This window comes from Spodoptera frugiperda, chromosome 13 (assembly GCF_023101765.2).
Source record: "Spodoptera frugiperda isolate SF20-4 chromosome 13, AGI-APGP_CSIRO_Sfru_2.0, whole genome shotgun sequence".
Classification (NCBI taxonomy): domain Eukaryota; kingdom Metazoa; phylum Arthropoda; class Insecta; order Lepidoptera; family Noctuidae; genus Spodoptera; species Spodoptera frugiperda.
In genome coordinates this window covers 8,611,857-8,627,791 of record NC_064224.1, presented here as the reverse complement: position 1 = coordinate 8,627,791, position 15,935 = coordinate 8,611,857, and the positions used below count along the sequence as shown (strand labels likewise).

Below are 15,935 nucleotides of genomic sequence, written 5' to 3'. Positions count from 1 at the left end.
ATATTCATTTTGACTTCGGGATTTATAGCAGCGTTCCTGTGTTTTCCCGTATTTTTACGTGACGTAGGTGTGTCAAATGACGTAGGAGGTATAAAGGAGGCGTGGTGGCGGTCAGGCACACAGGAAATACGCGTTCCAGGAAAGTTGAAAAGCATATTCATGGTTGAGGTGTACTAATACCACAAATTTTATGACGCATTTATAATATTATTGTAGGTAAGTAATGAATAATTTTATTTGTAAAGAGTTGAGTGTGTAGTTATTTAAATCGCCAATACCTACATGCCATGACCTTGGTTATTTACGGATTTCAATGGAATTTTATACAAGAATACATTAAGAAAATGTTCACCTAGGTCATGATAAATAGATACCTATTCTTATAAAAATATTCAGTAGTTAAATATATTATATTATCTACTTCATTTTGCCTATGTATACGTTTTATTTTTTATTTTATTTTTTGAGGACGAAAATCATCCAATGATTTCTCTTGCCTTGGGCGAGGCGAGAGGGAGTGTCAGACTCTTACTGACTAAAAACCACCCCGTTCCTACTCCTGCTTTTCGAACCAGAACCCCGGTAAACCCGCTAGGTAGTCCGCAGCTCTGGATCGCCTATGTATAAGTTAGTAAGTATTTATTTCATACTAGCTTCTGCCAATGGGTTCGCCCGCGTTCCCGTGGGATAAAAAGTATTCTATCACCTAAGTCAGCTCATACCCTGTCTGTACGGGTATCACTCCAATCGTGCCGAAACATGGTTCTTCGACACATAAAATGTTAACTTGTGTGCAATAATTAATAAATAAAAGTAGAAATGTAATAGTGACTGTAATCAGGCCAAACGAGATAAATAAATGTATTTTTAGTTACTACCTAAGTTAGGCGTATACCTATAACAAGTATCGCTCAATCAACACATGCGGGTATTGTAACCTTAGTATGAGTTTGTTTTATATTAATAGTAATCGTAACGGGAGCGCGTCCGGCGCTCTTATTGGCCGGCTCAAATAAACCAACCAACCACAGCTTCGAACGCGCTCTCATTTCCATTACTTTAAACGTAAGCAAACTACTACTAAGGGTACAGACGCAAATCAAGCTATCCGTCTTACTTCATTAGTATTTCAAACTTATTTAGCTAAGAATCAAGTTGAAATTCTATATAAAAGGTTTTATAATTTAGGATAACTTGGTGTTCATCTGTTACGATCTCTTGTTAAATATTCACAACCGTAGCTTGTTAGTAACAAAACAAGTCATTGATTCGAAAACACAAACGAACACAGTACGTTTTTTTTTTTATTTTTATTAGTAGTATGTATAAAAAACAACGGTTTCCAAAATCTACATACCTATGTAAAAATTAATTGCTGTTCGTTAGTCTCGCTAAAACTCGAGAACGGATAGACCGATTTGGCTACTTATATAGGTAGATATATTTTACCTTTTCTACAACTTGGTGTATGTAGCAAAGGTATCATCTACCTTTACTACACCAACTTGTTACCGTAGATGTGATATTCAGTAGAATACCTCTTTTTTTTTGAGGGGCTAAATCATCCAATAACTTCTCTCGCCTCGGGCGACGCGAGAGCGAGTGTCAGACTCTTACTGACTAAAAACCACCCCGTTCCTACTCCTGCTTTTCGAGCCGGAGCCCCGGTAAGCCCACCAGGTAGTCCGCAGCTCAGTAGAAGACCTCTGGGTAGTTAGTTTCGTTCAAAAGCCTCTGTTTTTTATATTGATACTAAACGCCTAATGAATTGTTCTGAGCAACAAGCACTCGCCGTGTTAATATGCTCTTAATTCACATAAGTAGACTACTGCAACTGGCACTAGGTAGTCTATTAGTAATCTATTTATTTCCATTTTCATCGAGAGAGGTCGTAAGTGTCATTATACATTATACATTATTGTAGTTTCCCCACACACGCACGTTAAACAACGGTACATTAGTTAGTAAACTAAAAACCAAAACAAGTCAGGTAAACTATAAAAACCGTAAATGTGCCAATATATTACTTGGTGTGCGATATGTATAAATCTTCTTCTTGAATCTTATCTTTTTAAAAAGCCACTATAATAAGTTGTTTCTTCAGAAAACTTTACAATCTTATCTTTTCTTTTTAAAAAGCCACTATTACAGGTTGTTTCTTCAAAAAACTTCACAAACTTATATTTAACATTATCCTCCCGCGAAGCATCGTGGTAGCTTGTCATCCGTATTTTTATTAGATTAGTTGAGAGCAGTGACACAGCTTAATTTATTGAAACCAAATTTTGTGTTTCAATCGGCAGAATTGTTAACTTTTGATTGAGGATAATGACGCCGTTAACATACATAACCTCATGCCTGTCTCCTATAGGGGTAGGCAGAGACAATGGAACGCCAATTGCCACGGTTCTTACACACTTCTTTTGCTTCATCAACAGTCATCAGTCTTTTCATGCATGCTCGTCGGTTAAAGGTACTTTTAATTAGGCCCTTTATTAATATATCGGTATTCCATTGTCTTGTCCATGTATTGTCCATCACCGTTAACTTTTTGTATTTTTTTATTTTAAAGATTCACCCTGCAACTATTGAAACATACATAGGGACAATTTAATATCGAAAAAGAATTTAAATAAATAAAACCACTAATGTATATTAAGATATTTATTGAATAATAATACGTAGATATGCTTAGAAATACACACGACGGATACAATCATATAATAATAGGCATGTACCTATTTATATATTGTTATTTATTATAGTAAAATAATATGTAGTAGGGGAGCCCGATCGAGGAATTTTAGGATTTAGGTTATCTCCTGAAACGGCAAAATAGGGTACCTGTACTGAACAGTGAGAGAACCCAGGGGCCTTAGTCTGCTATTACAATTGTGTCATTCTGACACAATTGTAATAGGAGACTAAAGCCCCTGGTTCTCCCTCATCATCAGAATCCTTAGTACGAGTTTGCTTTACGATGAACGAAAACGAAACGAGAGCACGGTCGGTCTGATTGGCCGGCTCGATTGAACCAACCAATCAAAGTGCCGAACGCGCTCTCGTTTCGTTTTCGTTCAACGTAAAGCAAACTCGTACTAAGGGTAGGTACAAATTAGTTTAAGCTGATAATGCTGATGTGATGTTAGGTAGCCAGTTGTTCAACCACTGCGGAACGGCAACCGTGCAATCAAACTGTGTGCTTCCTCTTCAAGGAAAGTTATGTCATAACTATATAACTGCACGGTTGGCGCGGTGGCTGGGCAACTGGCTGCCGTGCAACGTGTAGTGGGTTCGATTCCCGCACGGAGCAACTCTTTGTGTTAGCACCAAATTGTTGTTTCGGGCACTTTCGGGTCCGGGTGTCATATGCATCTGAATTTATACTTATGTTTGTAAACGCACCCACGACACAGGAGAAAATCTTAGTGTGGGGACAACGTTTAAAAAAATATACATTGTGTGACCATACTTTTAAAATACAGTAGGTACCTAGGTAGGTACAATTTAGCACCGTGGTTTACTTATTATTCTGTGACCGTGGGCTCCCCTGCTATTTTATATACGACACTTAGGTATTACATAAAACATATTCAGCCAAGTTTTAATAACCTATCTATCTATAGCAATAGATTTGCTAACTAGAGATTGTTTTATAACGCGAATCATCTGATGTTAAATGCGGCCCTGGCCGGGCCCCGTCACCCCGTACCTACAGCGATAAGTGCCTTTTTTTTTTTTTATTTATTAATTTTTTTTTTTTTTTGCCCCCTTGGGTGACCAGACTCTTATTGACTAAAAACCACCCTGTACATTTTCCTGGTTTGAGCCGGAGCCCCGATAAGTGCCTACGATTTCGGAGCCCGCCGATTAATTAGCCGACAACAGTCTTGCTAGTCTCACAAATACCTATTAGCCTAATGCTATTTTTTATATTATGTTAGGTGTTCTTTATCACAGAACAGATAAAATCTCTTTTATTTGTTTTGTGCTTTTGATCTTACAATGACGAAACAGAACAGCTAGTATACTATATTTTGAAGTTGTTTAATATCGGCCACAACTAACAATATAACTGTAAGTATAGTTAAATCTGCACAATATAGCTAATGCAGTTAAATCTTAATCGTAAAAAAAATAAAGTTGGCTAATTTGTAAATGCGAGACTTGCAAGACTCTTGTTGGGCAATACTAATTGAAACTTATTTTTATTATGATAAAACATTTTCTGATAGAATTTATACAATAATGACTCATACATACATATATGATATTGCCCTGACGTTATGGGAATTTTGGAATTTAAAAAAAACATTACCCAGTTTCTCTTCAAATCATAAAAACGTTTACAAACACAAAAATTCTTCCTCTAGCAAGCAAATCTAATAAAAATAGATAAATTCATAGGTTGCTAAATTTGGTTACTAATTCTAGCACATACTTAGCGTTGCCAACCGTACTATACAATGTGATAGGGGTGGGACTTCTAACCCGTTAAGGCTGAGTACTACATCTAATTTTATCGACAAAAAAATAATATGGGGGGTTGAACCCCCTCCCCCTAAAAATTCTGGCTATTTTAATATTTTTTTACTTTATGTGATATCAAAGGTGGTATGCGACAAACGGTAGCACAGACGGTAGCTAAAAACCTTGGCTAACTAATTCATTACTTTTTTCATAATGTTTGATAATGTTTTCGTGAAAAAAAAATCATTTCTGTGTAATTATTATATGTGGAATTATTTTTACCGAAAAAATCGCTATTTATCAATATTTTCGATTAGGGGTTCAACCCCCCATATAATTTTTTTGTCGATAAAATAAGATGTAGTACTCAACCTTAACGGGTTAAAATAGAAGTCCCACCCCTATCGCATTGTATTATATAGTATTGTACTATATTTCGGGGCTCCGTGTTGAAGAAATATGTAGTACGCAAAAATACTATATTTCCTTACGCCATTTGCTTAATCAAAATAAATAGTACTTATAGGTAGAGATGTACAAATAGCAAACATCTAATAGGTACAACTCGTATGGAAATAATGCAAAATTCTATTTTTTATTCTTCCCTACTAGGTAAAGTACTATTTTTTTTTTTGGAGCGTACTATATTTTTTAAATCACCAAAAAAATCAACCAAAAAAAACTATATTTCGATAAAAAATTGTTGGCAACCCTACACCATAGTACCTCTTGCGGAGCCTTATAAGTAACTAAAATACAAACACTTCGTAAAAAAAAGAAAATATGTCTTACTCTTAATTGATGAGTTTATTGTAACTTTCGTGAGACATACTAAATTAATTATTATGATCGGCTTATCATAATAATTAATGCATCAGCAGCGCGACAATTGCCGCGTCGTGTGTCGCGAAATGCTGTTCATGAATATGAGCCTCTTGTATGTCTTGAAACTAGTCGAGCTCCTCGACAAACATTTACGTGAGTAAGCCGATCATAATAATTAAATTAGTTCTTCTTTACTTTCTAACATTAAGACCTGGCTTAAAAGATAATTAGGGTAAGACGTCGATGGTGGTACCTAATGGTTTAGAAAAACACGATACGATTACCTCTAAAAAAATATTTTTATAAAAACTATCGTTACATACTAAATTAACTAAAAAATCACGGTTTACTCACGTACATTAATGGAGAAAAATCTCTACTAGTTTCGTCTACCGCGACGTCGCCGCGTCTGCGCACGCTACTCATGATGAAGACTCCCTCTGTGACTCGAAACTAGTAGAGCTTTTCTCCATCAATTTACGTGAGTGAACCGTCATTATTAGTTTATCTAAAAAAAGTCTTGTTAATGTTGAAATTAATAACCTCTCAATCTAAAATCTTTTGATTAAGTTCACATTAATTCTATTCAATTTGTGTCAAAAATAAAGTAAATTGAAGTGTTAAATCGAATAAGTACTTATTCGATTTAACACTTCAATTTAGTTTAACAACAATTAGAATCGATCAACAACAGAAATTTTGAATTGCGATTGGTTATTAATTTCGTACAAATATTGTATTTGTTATTAATTTCCCCATTTTACAATCAATTTCTGAACGTTTGTCCGTTTTGTTCTTATAGTGTACAATAAAGAGTTTCGTAATCTAATCTAATTTTGCCTGTAAATCAGTATTGAGTGAGATATCACTCAGTGTGTCTAGTGACGAGTAGTAATCCATTCATCTTCCTTAGAAATGCTTTCATTAATTGGTCGTTTTCGTCTTGTTCCATCGTGATCACTTCTCTAATGCGATGATGTTTTGCGTATCTACGAAGTTTCTCCTCTGCTTTGAGTTTCTCAGATTTATGCTCAGGCAAGTTGACATGGTCTACCATGTCGTCCCAATCTTCTTCTACAATATTACAGTAGCCGCAGTGATACTTATTCAACTTTATCTGAAAACGAGTTTTATCTAGTTATACAAAAGGCTTATAATCCTGCGTTACGATTTAGTTTATTCGATTTCAAACAAAATCCATAGATTAATATCATTTTTCACATTAATTGTGTAGTTTCTGGCAAAAACAGAGATCGATCCAGAAACGTTGGATTGACATCGGTTAAGTAAGTCAATCTAGTCGTCAGCAATTACGATTGAGGCGGGGCACATGAGGAAACGAACCTCCCCAGCAATCTCCGGGATCGCGAAACGATCTCCGGCCACAGACGGCGAGCAAGGGTAGCTCGCCGCTTGACCAGAAACAGACCCGAGCGAATGCAAAGAGCCATCAAACCACCACACATCGGTATGGGGCCCAGTAGGGCTGAGGCCGCTCTGGCTCGAAGCAGGGGTAGGAACGGAAAAAACAGTAACCTATAGACGTGTTATTTAAAGGAGACCGTGTCTAGGCAAACGTAGTATAATATAGTGGGTGCCTTCTAAGGAGGAGTATCGATATGCATAACTAAGGAGCTGCGAAAGAAGAAGAAGAGCTGAAGCTCGAGCTCAGTGATGTACTACTGGAGGGGCAGTGGACGGAAACAGGCTATTAATTGATGATACTAGCAATAACCACGACTTTATGCCGTGTTTACTTACCTCTCTAATAAATTCGTCCTCCATAGAAGTTACCACGAGGCAATTTTCCACAGCATCTCTGTGCTCATCCTTTATTATATGTTCCACAATATTTTCTACTGGAATATCTATATTGCAGGCTTGGCAGAAGACTTTTCGCCGAAACTCAGCAAGCAAGAAGAAACCAAAAGCGTTCAACCAATATTTGTCGTTGATGATTAAAATCAGTTCTTTTTCTACGTTATTATCAAATAATTCGCCTACTGTTACTACTTCAAGAAGAGGTTGCTTTGTGACTGCTTTTTCATAAGTTCTAGATGTTTTCTTTGTAATATTCTCAATATGAGTCTTATTTTCGACGTGTAGTTTCACCATATCGTTAGCGAGTCGACGGTCGCACGCGTGACAATAATAGCTGTTATCGGCAGAATTACGAGTGAACCCGTGAGTCTTTGCGAACTCCTGTAGCTTTGTTACTTTAGGCTCAGGCTTGTCAGTCTTAGTTTCGGCGCTGGTCAACAAGACTGGGTTAGTAAACAAGGTAGTCCGCTCCGAACCGCTCGACTTCATTCCTGATAGAAACGGAACATTGATTTTTGGTTTTTTCATAGCAGTCTTATGTTCCTCAATATGCTTATCAATAGAGTCGGTGTCAAAATCAATATTCTTCGAACATTTCTTACAAAATGCAGTCTCATTAATCAAGTTCATATTAATGTTGTTTTCTTGATATCTATCCACATTATCATCCATATTTGTATTTGCGCTTCTGTTGGCCTTTTGAACGTTTTCTATCTTTCCCTTGTGCAGTCTCATTAGAGTGTTATGGTGTTCTGAACGAAGATGTTCCTCAGGTTGGCAGTTTGTTAGAACACAATCACATAAGACACACCACTTTTTGCCTTTGTAGTCAGTGATGTAGTTTCGAATATCAATGTTTTTGAAGTAGGTGTCGTTTTCGTCCGCAGCTGCTGACGCCTTTATACCATCTTTTACTTTATCAACGTGTTTCTTAGTGTCTCCGTTAACAGTGCCTCCAAGGTGAATTTTGTTGATACCTTTGTCTCCTCTGTCGTTATTCATGTTGTGGAGAGATTTAGAAGCATCACCATTGTTTAGTGAAGTATCTGCTTTAACTTGCACGCCCTTATTTTCTTCGCTAAGTTTAACGGCTTTTTTATGCTTGACGTCCTCAACATGACTACTTATGTCGAGTCTAATGATTTCATTGCAAGTAAGACAATGATTCGTTTTAGCGTCGATCTGTAAAAAGTAGAGCTGTGGTTTACATTATTTATTGGTTGTACCTACCTACCAACGTTCGCTTGTTATGGCAGTTATAAAAAAGTAAATCAGATTTGTAGGTACATGGTGCGGACAAAAAATTTAACATTAAACGCGTAAGAATGTTGAAAGTACCTTTATACATAAATGAAAAATAATTACCTTCCTGTAGAGTGCAATGTTTTGTTCTTCAGAAAGCGATGAACTTCTAATCACTACACTTCTGAGTAAATTCAGAACGTGGTCGCGCGATATCTTGTGAGCCCTCTTGTGGGCCTGGGGATCCGATTCTTCAAACTCAATGCTGCATAGAACGCAGGAGTCCTTCAAGCAACCGTTCCAAGCATCATCTGATATAATGAACCGGTCATATGCCAGTGTATTGGCGTCTATGCGTCTTGGAGTAGCAATACTAGCAGACCTCGCATCCAGATGAGTCAGTTCATTTATATGTAGATCCACCTTCGTAGCCACTGGGAACGTCAAACTACAAGGCTCGCAGAAATAAATACCATTTACCTGTAATAGGAAAAAAAGAGAAAGAGTTAGGTACGCGTAGAAGCTCAAGGTGATCCGGTATCAGAACGGATACATTTCGGAAAGTAGGAGCCAGCGGAAATTGACTCCGTTTGGCAGAGAATAGACACGCCTGGGTTTTGGTAGCGTTGAACTTGACCAAGTTGGCGTCACCCCGATCGGAGGTCGCCTTCAATTTTTATTCTCCTCCATAAGATGTTTAACCCTTCGACCGCCACGTCAATAAAGAAAAAAAATGTTCCCTGCGCCACGCTACAAATTCTATCTTTAATACAAACAGCTACAAATCAGTTTTTTCTATGTTTATAAAATGTAGTGTAAAATAGTTATATTTTTGTCGACATTTACCGACGAAAGCGTCGTGAGCTCATTCTGATTTGTCGAGTATAGCCGACCGTGGCGGTCAAAGGGTTTGGACAGGCGACCAACGAGCAGACGGCCATCGAGCGTAAATAATCAACGTCACTGATGGACATGTCACTTGAGGAGTTACCTACCGAGTGCGTTGCCGGTCTTTTGGAGATTTCGTGATATAGAGTAAGATCTCAGAGCCGAAAGACACAGCTTATTTTCTAATGCATATACATATAACTGTCGGTTCTCAGTAGTCTCTTGTAAAGATCTTGGACTAATAATGGTGTGGAGGATTGACCTGTCGGTAACCTCACTCGCACGGTCGCACCACACAACGCACATAATAATAATAATTATATTTTTATATGTTTTATAGTAGTTAGGTAATAAAACAAATGGCTGTGACATACGGACGGACAGACAGACAGACATGACGAATCTATAAAGGGTCCGTTTTTTGCCATTTAGCTACGGAACCCTAAAAATGCGTTGCATGAGCCTCAAATTGTAGATCTGTGTGAATAACTGATACACTCAGACCCATTTTCAAATGCTTTCACGACACGTTAAAATAACAAGTCTAAGTGTGGGAGAGCCATGCTTCGGCACGAATGGGCCGGCTCGACCGGAGTGATACTACGGCCTCACAGAAAACCGTCGTGAAACAACGCTTGCGTTGTGTTTCGTTGTGTGAGTGAGGTTACCGGAGGCCCAATTCCCCCTTCCCAATCTTCCCAATCCCAGATTCCCGAACAACAACCCTAAAATTCCTAATCCCCAAAAAGCCGGCAACGCACTTGTAACGCCTCTAGTGTTTCAAGTGTCCATGGGCGGCGGCGATTGCTTACCATCAGGTGACACGTCAGCCCGGTTACATATTGATTATTTATTATTGGTGTTTCATAAAAAACAAAAATTACATTTATAAATTTTGATTACCTTCCTAATGAAATGTCCTTTATATTTTTCTAAATAGCCGCACTTGTTCAACTTGCTCTTGTGCAGAGAACTGAAGATGTGAACAAGAGTCTCCTCTTCAGTCTTGAACAGTTCGTCGCACACCAAACAGTAGTGTTCCAGCCAGCCCGACAGAACGCCATTTTTCGCAAATATAGGAGTCACTGTAAACACAAAAATAATAATAAGTATAAAATATCTTGACTTGGCTCACGAGGTTGTCGACATGTGGAATGTGGATTCGGCTATCGTTGTGCCGATAGTCGTGTCGGCCAACGGTTTAATACCCAACAGCCTCGACAACTACCTTAGGAGGCTGGGGTTGGGCGGATGGATCAAGGGCCTGATGCAGAAAGCAGTACTCCTCAAAACGGCACGTATTGTGAGGAGGTTTCTGTCTCTGGAGCCCTGACCATGCTCCCGCTACTGGTCGGCTCCTATTTTTATATTTTTAAATATTATTTTATTTTGTATTTTGTAGTACTCAAAAATGTAAATTTAGAGGATTTTAAATAAATATGTATATAGAAAAAAATTAATAAGTACATATCCATTGTTTTTTTTATGGACTAGGTGACAAACGAGCGGATGAGTCACCTGATAGTAAGCGATCAGAGCGGCCCATGGACACCCGCAACACCAGAGGAGTCACAGATGCGTTGCCGGCCTTTTAAAAGGAGTATGCTCTTTTCTTGAAGGTTTGAAGGTCGTATCGTATTTATTGAATCTTATCCAACAAAGGAGCTGACAGATCAACTGATTGATGGTAACTAAAAACCTATGAGCAGGTACTGGATGCAAGGCGAAACACCCAATTATTTGTAAAGTATAATAAAAACGTTTGTTTTAAGTTCAAGGGTAAAGACTGATGTTTTAGTTATGTGTTAAACTTTTAGGGTTAGATCTTAAACTTTCATATTTTTCATAATTTGATAACTTGCACCTAATGAAAAGTTGATTAATCACTCACTATAAAATAATGATCAATGAAAATTACAATCTTATGATAATTGCAAAACAATTTAATCAGAAGATAAGGTTTTGTGGTAAATATAAAAGAAATTAATACCTCCACTGAAATTATACCTTTTTGTAACTGAACATTTTTAATACATATGTTCATATTTGCAATATTCGCACTAAGACAGAAAAATACGAATGCGAATGTCAAAAAATGTTCGAATATTCACGTATGCGAATGCGAATATTCGTCACATTACTAGTGGGTACCTAATAGCGGTGGTATTTATAAATCTGCTAAGCTAACAATATTTAACAAGCGAACGTTCACTACATGGATGTGACGTAGCGCACGATAAGCGATGTAATATAAACGAATAAATACTTTGTAATGAGTTTAGAGAATACATAAAACAAAATCTACGGTGCTTTTTGTTTAATTTTGCAAGCCTTATGGTAGGATATGGTCAATGCTCCTTTTGTTAAACAATATAAGATCTACATGTATGTACCCATATTCGCAGAAATAAATGAATTTGAATTTGCTTTTCCACCAGAAATGTGCTAGGTAGCTATGCTTTTTATGGTAGGTAAATCATGCAATGACTTCTTTTGCCTTGGGCGAGGCGAGAGGGAGTGTCAGACTCTTACTGACTAATAAAAACCACCCCGTTCCTACTCCTGCTTTCAGCCCCGGTAAGCCCGCTAGGTAGTCCGCAGCTCCGGCTACGAAGATGTAATAGCTAAGCTGTGAAACAATAAAGTCAGGTATATACAGGTATGTAATGAACGTGATATCAACATTTAGATAAAACTATGCAGGTATAATGCACATTTACTGCATATCGCAAAGAACTTAAAGATAAAATAGACCCACCCAAAACATAAATGTGAAAGGCTGCCAAGTTCGATAATATTGGAATGCTTCGCCTATAAAAGAAGTGAGATCTAAATAAGTACCAAGTTCCATACACAGACCTCAGTTAAAAATGATATAACAAGTTGGCAAGTTTTCACACACTTTGTTATAAACCTACTAAACGCAATGAGTCAAGTATATAATTTTCTATTAAAACTTGCCAAGTTATATCATTTTTAACTGAGGTCTGTGTATGGAACTTGGTACGATCTCACTTGTATTACACGCAACATTCAATATTATCGCCTTTTTATTTTTGTAAGGTTTATTTTCTTTTTTTCTTATTTTACTTTACTTTGACTAAATACAAACCTTCGTAACGAATTTTAGGTCGGTACGACCATTGGAAGATATAGAATTTTTTTTTGTTTTAGTTCCTTAGGGGTATGAATTTACACCTTCATTATTTTTAAAACCGACTCACACTTGGCCATTTTCAGATTTTTTCCTTTACCTTGACCTAAAGACCTACCTCCATGCCAAATTTCAAGTCGATACGACTATTGGAAGTGGTCTAGGTTTTTGATGAGTGAGTGAGTCAGTCAGTCAGTGAGTGTATAGTAAAAATAGCGATTTTCTGCCGTCAATATCTCAAGATCTACAATAGGTACATTAATGAAATTTTGTATTTTAGATAAGTAAGTAGATCTCGATAGATACTAGAAATTTCATATGCGTAGATAAAATAGATTTTGAGTTATAGGTGGGTCGAACTTGGCCCGAAATGGTTCGTGTAATATAACCCACGGCCGGTGTGTCGGTTTTTTTGCTCGAACTTGGCGGACACACTGCCGTGTGTCTAGATTATATTAAGTAGAACATGTTTTTACCTGATTTTCCTTTAACGGCTAGATTTAATAATCGATAATTGTATTACACGCAACGTCACGCCTTTTATCCCCGAAGGGGTAGGGAGAGGTGCACATTACGGCACGTAATGCCGCTATACAATGTACACACACTTTTCACCATTTGTGTTACAAGTCCCATGTAATTTGATTTAATAGAGGGTGAGCCTAATGCCATATACTGGACTCAATTCCAGACGCCGTGCTATTACTAAGAAATTTTCGAACAACCGAAAAAAGCTCAGCAATACTTTGCCCGAATCGCACTTGCGACCACTCGATCAACGAGGCAGTCTGCTCGTTGGACATCTATCCATTTTTTTATATTAATTGTTTGGAGTTTCTGTGCCGCCGTAATTATAATTAAGTCTTTCGATTATTTATTTCTATCTATACCTTCTTACCTACCTATGCAATACAATTCACTCGATAATCGAGGCGTTATCGATCAAGTACAATCTACCTATATCTATAGGTACTGGCTTTTTTTGATGGTGGAAAATCATCCAATGACTTCTCCCGCCTTGGGCGAGGCGAGAGGGAGTATCAGACTCTTACTGACTAAAAACCACCCTGTTCCTACTCTTGTCCTACGAGCCGGAGCGTCGGTAAACCCGCTAGTTAGTCCGCAGCTCCGGATATAGGTACTGGCTGCATTTACGTGGAACCGTCTCGAAAAGTCTCGAAACTACAGTAACATAGGTACCTAGAGGCGACGGTAGAATACCTATTGCACCTACCCATATTTTGTCACCACACCTACTCTCACGTAGAAAGAGTTAGAGGCTACAAAATAGGTACAACGGTGGTCAAATGCGCCTGACCACCACTAAGTTAAATGTTTGCTTGCAACTGTTTAGATCAGTTTTCTAGCCCCGCCCCATGACCTTGAATTTGCGAATGAAGCGGGATGGTGGGTAATGTAGGTGTAGTAAGCCAAACGACATCAAATGAACTACTGACTTAAGGATTACAAATGGTGCGTCACTAAGCTGCGACGTTATCGCTTTTTTAATTGATGAGACATTTATGGGGTGTGACTTAAAGTTTTTGCTGCGTCCAAGCAATAAAATGTTAAAATGATCAGGCGGATCCGTCCTCCACTGTACATAGGTGTTTAACTGAGAACAGCAACGCGCTGATTAAGCAAACCTTTTAACTGTGATCTTTATGCTGCTATTGTACCTACCAAAAACCTTTATCTATGTAGAGGGAGGACGAAGGACTGAGGGACAGACTAAAGAGGATGATGATACCTAACCTACAACTTATTACTGAGTATCGTAGGTACTAGAGGTGTAAAGAAACGAAACCAGCCTTTTTTAGCCTCTGCCAAGCCTTTTTTTAAGGGTGGAAAATCATCCAATGACTTCTCCCGCCTTGGGCGAGGCGAGAGGGAGTGTCAGACTCTTACTGACTAAAAACCACCCTGTTCCTACTCCTGCCCGTCGAGCCGGAGCCCCGGTAAACCCGCTAGGTTGTCCGCAGCTCCGGATTAGGCATCAGCCCTACTGGGCCCCATCTGTGGTGGTCTGATGGCTCTTTGAGGCGCGCGCAGAACGCGACGCGCCGCACGCACGGGTCTGGTTCTGGTCAGCCGGCTACCCTTGCTCACCGTCCGCAGACCCGCACTTACGGTGGCCGGAGATCGTCGCGCGATCCCCGACGCCCGGAGTGTCTCTCGCGACGGCTGGAGCGTGAGGAGGTTCGTTCTCTCACGCGCCCCGCCTCCTCCTTAGCTAGCATGACTGCTTCGCAGAAGGAGGAGACGGCATCCCAGTCCCTCTCGCTCCGCACCATGGCTTGTATCAGTGCCGGACGCGAGAGGGCGCCGTCGCCGACCACATCCCTGAGGACACGGCGGTGCTCAGCCCACGCAGGGCAGACCGCAAGCGTATGTTCCACCGTGTCCTCCGGGCGGTCTTCGCAGTGATGACACCCGGGCGTTTCCTCCCGAAACTGCCAAGCCTAGGGATACTTTCTGACCAAGACTTCTACCAGTCCTTTCTACTTTTATACCTAGGTACTGAGTATTCTTTGTATAATAATTTATACGTCTAGATTGCACTAATTTTATTTTCCCTCCTACCGATGCAATTTGCAACACCAGGGGGCCTACTCCGGTTCTCGAATCCGATGTTTCGTTTAATTTTCGGCCGTAGGTTTTATTGATTTTAGAATTGTAGTAAGCAATCAGCGAAGTTTCGGACGAAACTTCGACGTACTACAATTCCATTTATTGCAAACCTTTGTGGACAAAAATGAACGAATTACTTAAATGAAAAAATTAATCATTATTTCAAGTAATTCTATTAGTAAATCAATAAAACCTACGGCCGAAAATTAAACGTAACTTCGGATTCGACAACCGGAATAGGCCCCCTGGTCTCGAACTTTCTAATTACTAGTACCTCCCTCCACTTATCTACTTAATATTATAATATTTTAATACAACGTGCCTAACTTATTTAGCACAACGGTTCACAAAACTAATAAATAGGTACTTATAATGAACAAGAATAAACATGACTGCAAACTATATAGGTATGCACTGACGCCGCGCCATGCCGGAGGCGATAACTCTCAATAAAACAAAAGACAAACTTTATAATCCAAAACTTACATAAAATGGTGAAAACTCTTAATGCCACTGTACATTGTACAGTGGCATTAAGTGCCGTAATGTGCACCTCTGCCTACCTCTTCGAGGATAAAAGGCTTACATATTAAAAATAATACTCACTTTTTTTGCCTCCGAAATGTTCAGCCGCAGAACCATTCTCCATATTGGAACACAATTTTATTTTACAACAGTAAGTAACTGTAGTACGAAGGTACTTAATGAGTGAAGACTCAGGAATGATGCAGAAATGCTAGTGCTACGATTGTGATGTTAGCAGATGGCAAACACCAGGAGCAAAGTGAAGTTGAACACTATCGATCTCGGTTCAAGCTCACCAATTTATGCAACTTGGTAAACACCCAACCAAAGTGCAGATTGGATTGCAGAAGATTAATGAACCATAGACAAAGTTAGGAAA

The 15,935-nt window shown here is 38.8% G+C and overlaps 1 protein-coding gene across 1 annotated transcript; it reads right to left on the bottom strand.

Annotated features, from left to right (window-relative positions):
* Positions 1-5,174: 5,174 nt before the first annotated feature.
* On the bottom strand, positions 5,175-15,850 carry LOC118270264 (uncharacterized). Its single transcript, XM_035585762.2, has 5 exons — positions 15,638-15,850; positions 10,150-10,331; positions 8,482-8,838; positions 7,057-8,298; positions 5,175-6,412 (listed from the first exon to the last, which is right to left on the bottom strand). Exons 1-5 carry the CDS (start codon positions 15,678-15,680, stop codon positions 6,161-6,163), a joined length of 2,076 nt encoding a protein of 691 aa, XP_035441655.2. The 5' UTR covers positions 15,681-15,850; the 3' UTR covers positions 5,175-6,160.
* Positions 15,851-15,935: the final 85 nt, after the last annotated feature.

Excerpts from the sequence above, each read along its gene's own strand:
- LOC118270264 (XM_035585762.2), bottom strand. The coding sequence starts at position 15,680 with ATGGAGAATGGTTCTGCGGCTGAACATTTCGGAGGCAAAAAAA. Across the intron at positions 8,839-10,149 it reads AAGGACATTTCATTAGGAAG|GTAAATGGTATTTATTTCTG; the intron begins GTAATCAAAATT and ends TTCCTATTACAG. Across the intron at positions 8,299-8,481 it reads ACATTGCACTCTACAGGAAG|ATCGACGCTAAAACGAATCA; the intron begins GTAATTATTTTT and ends TACTTTTTACAG.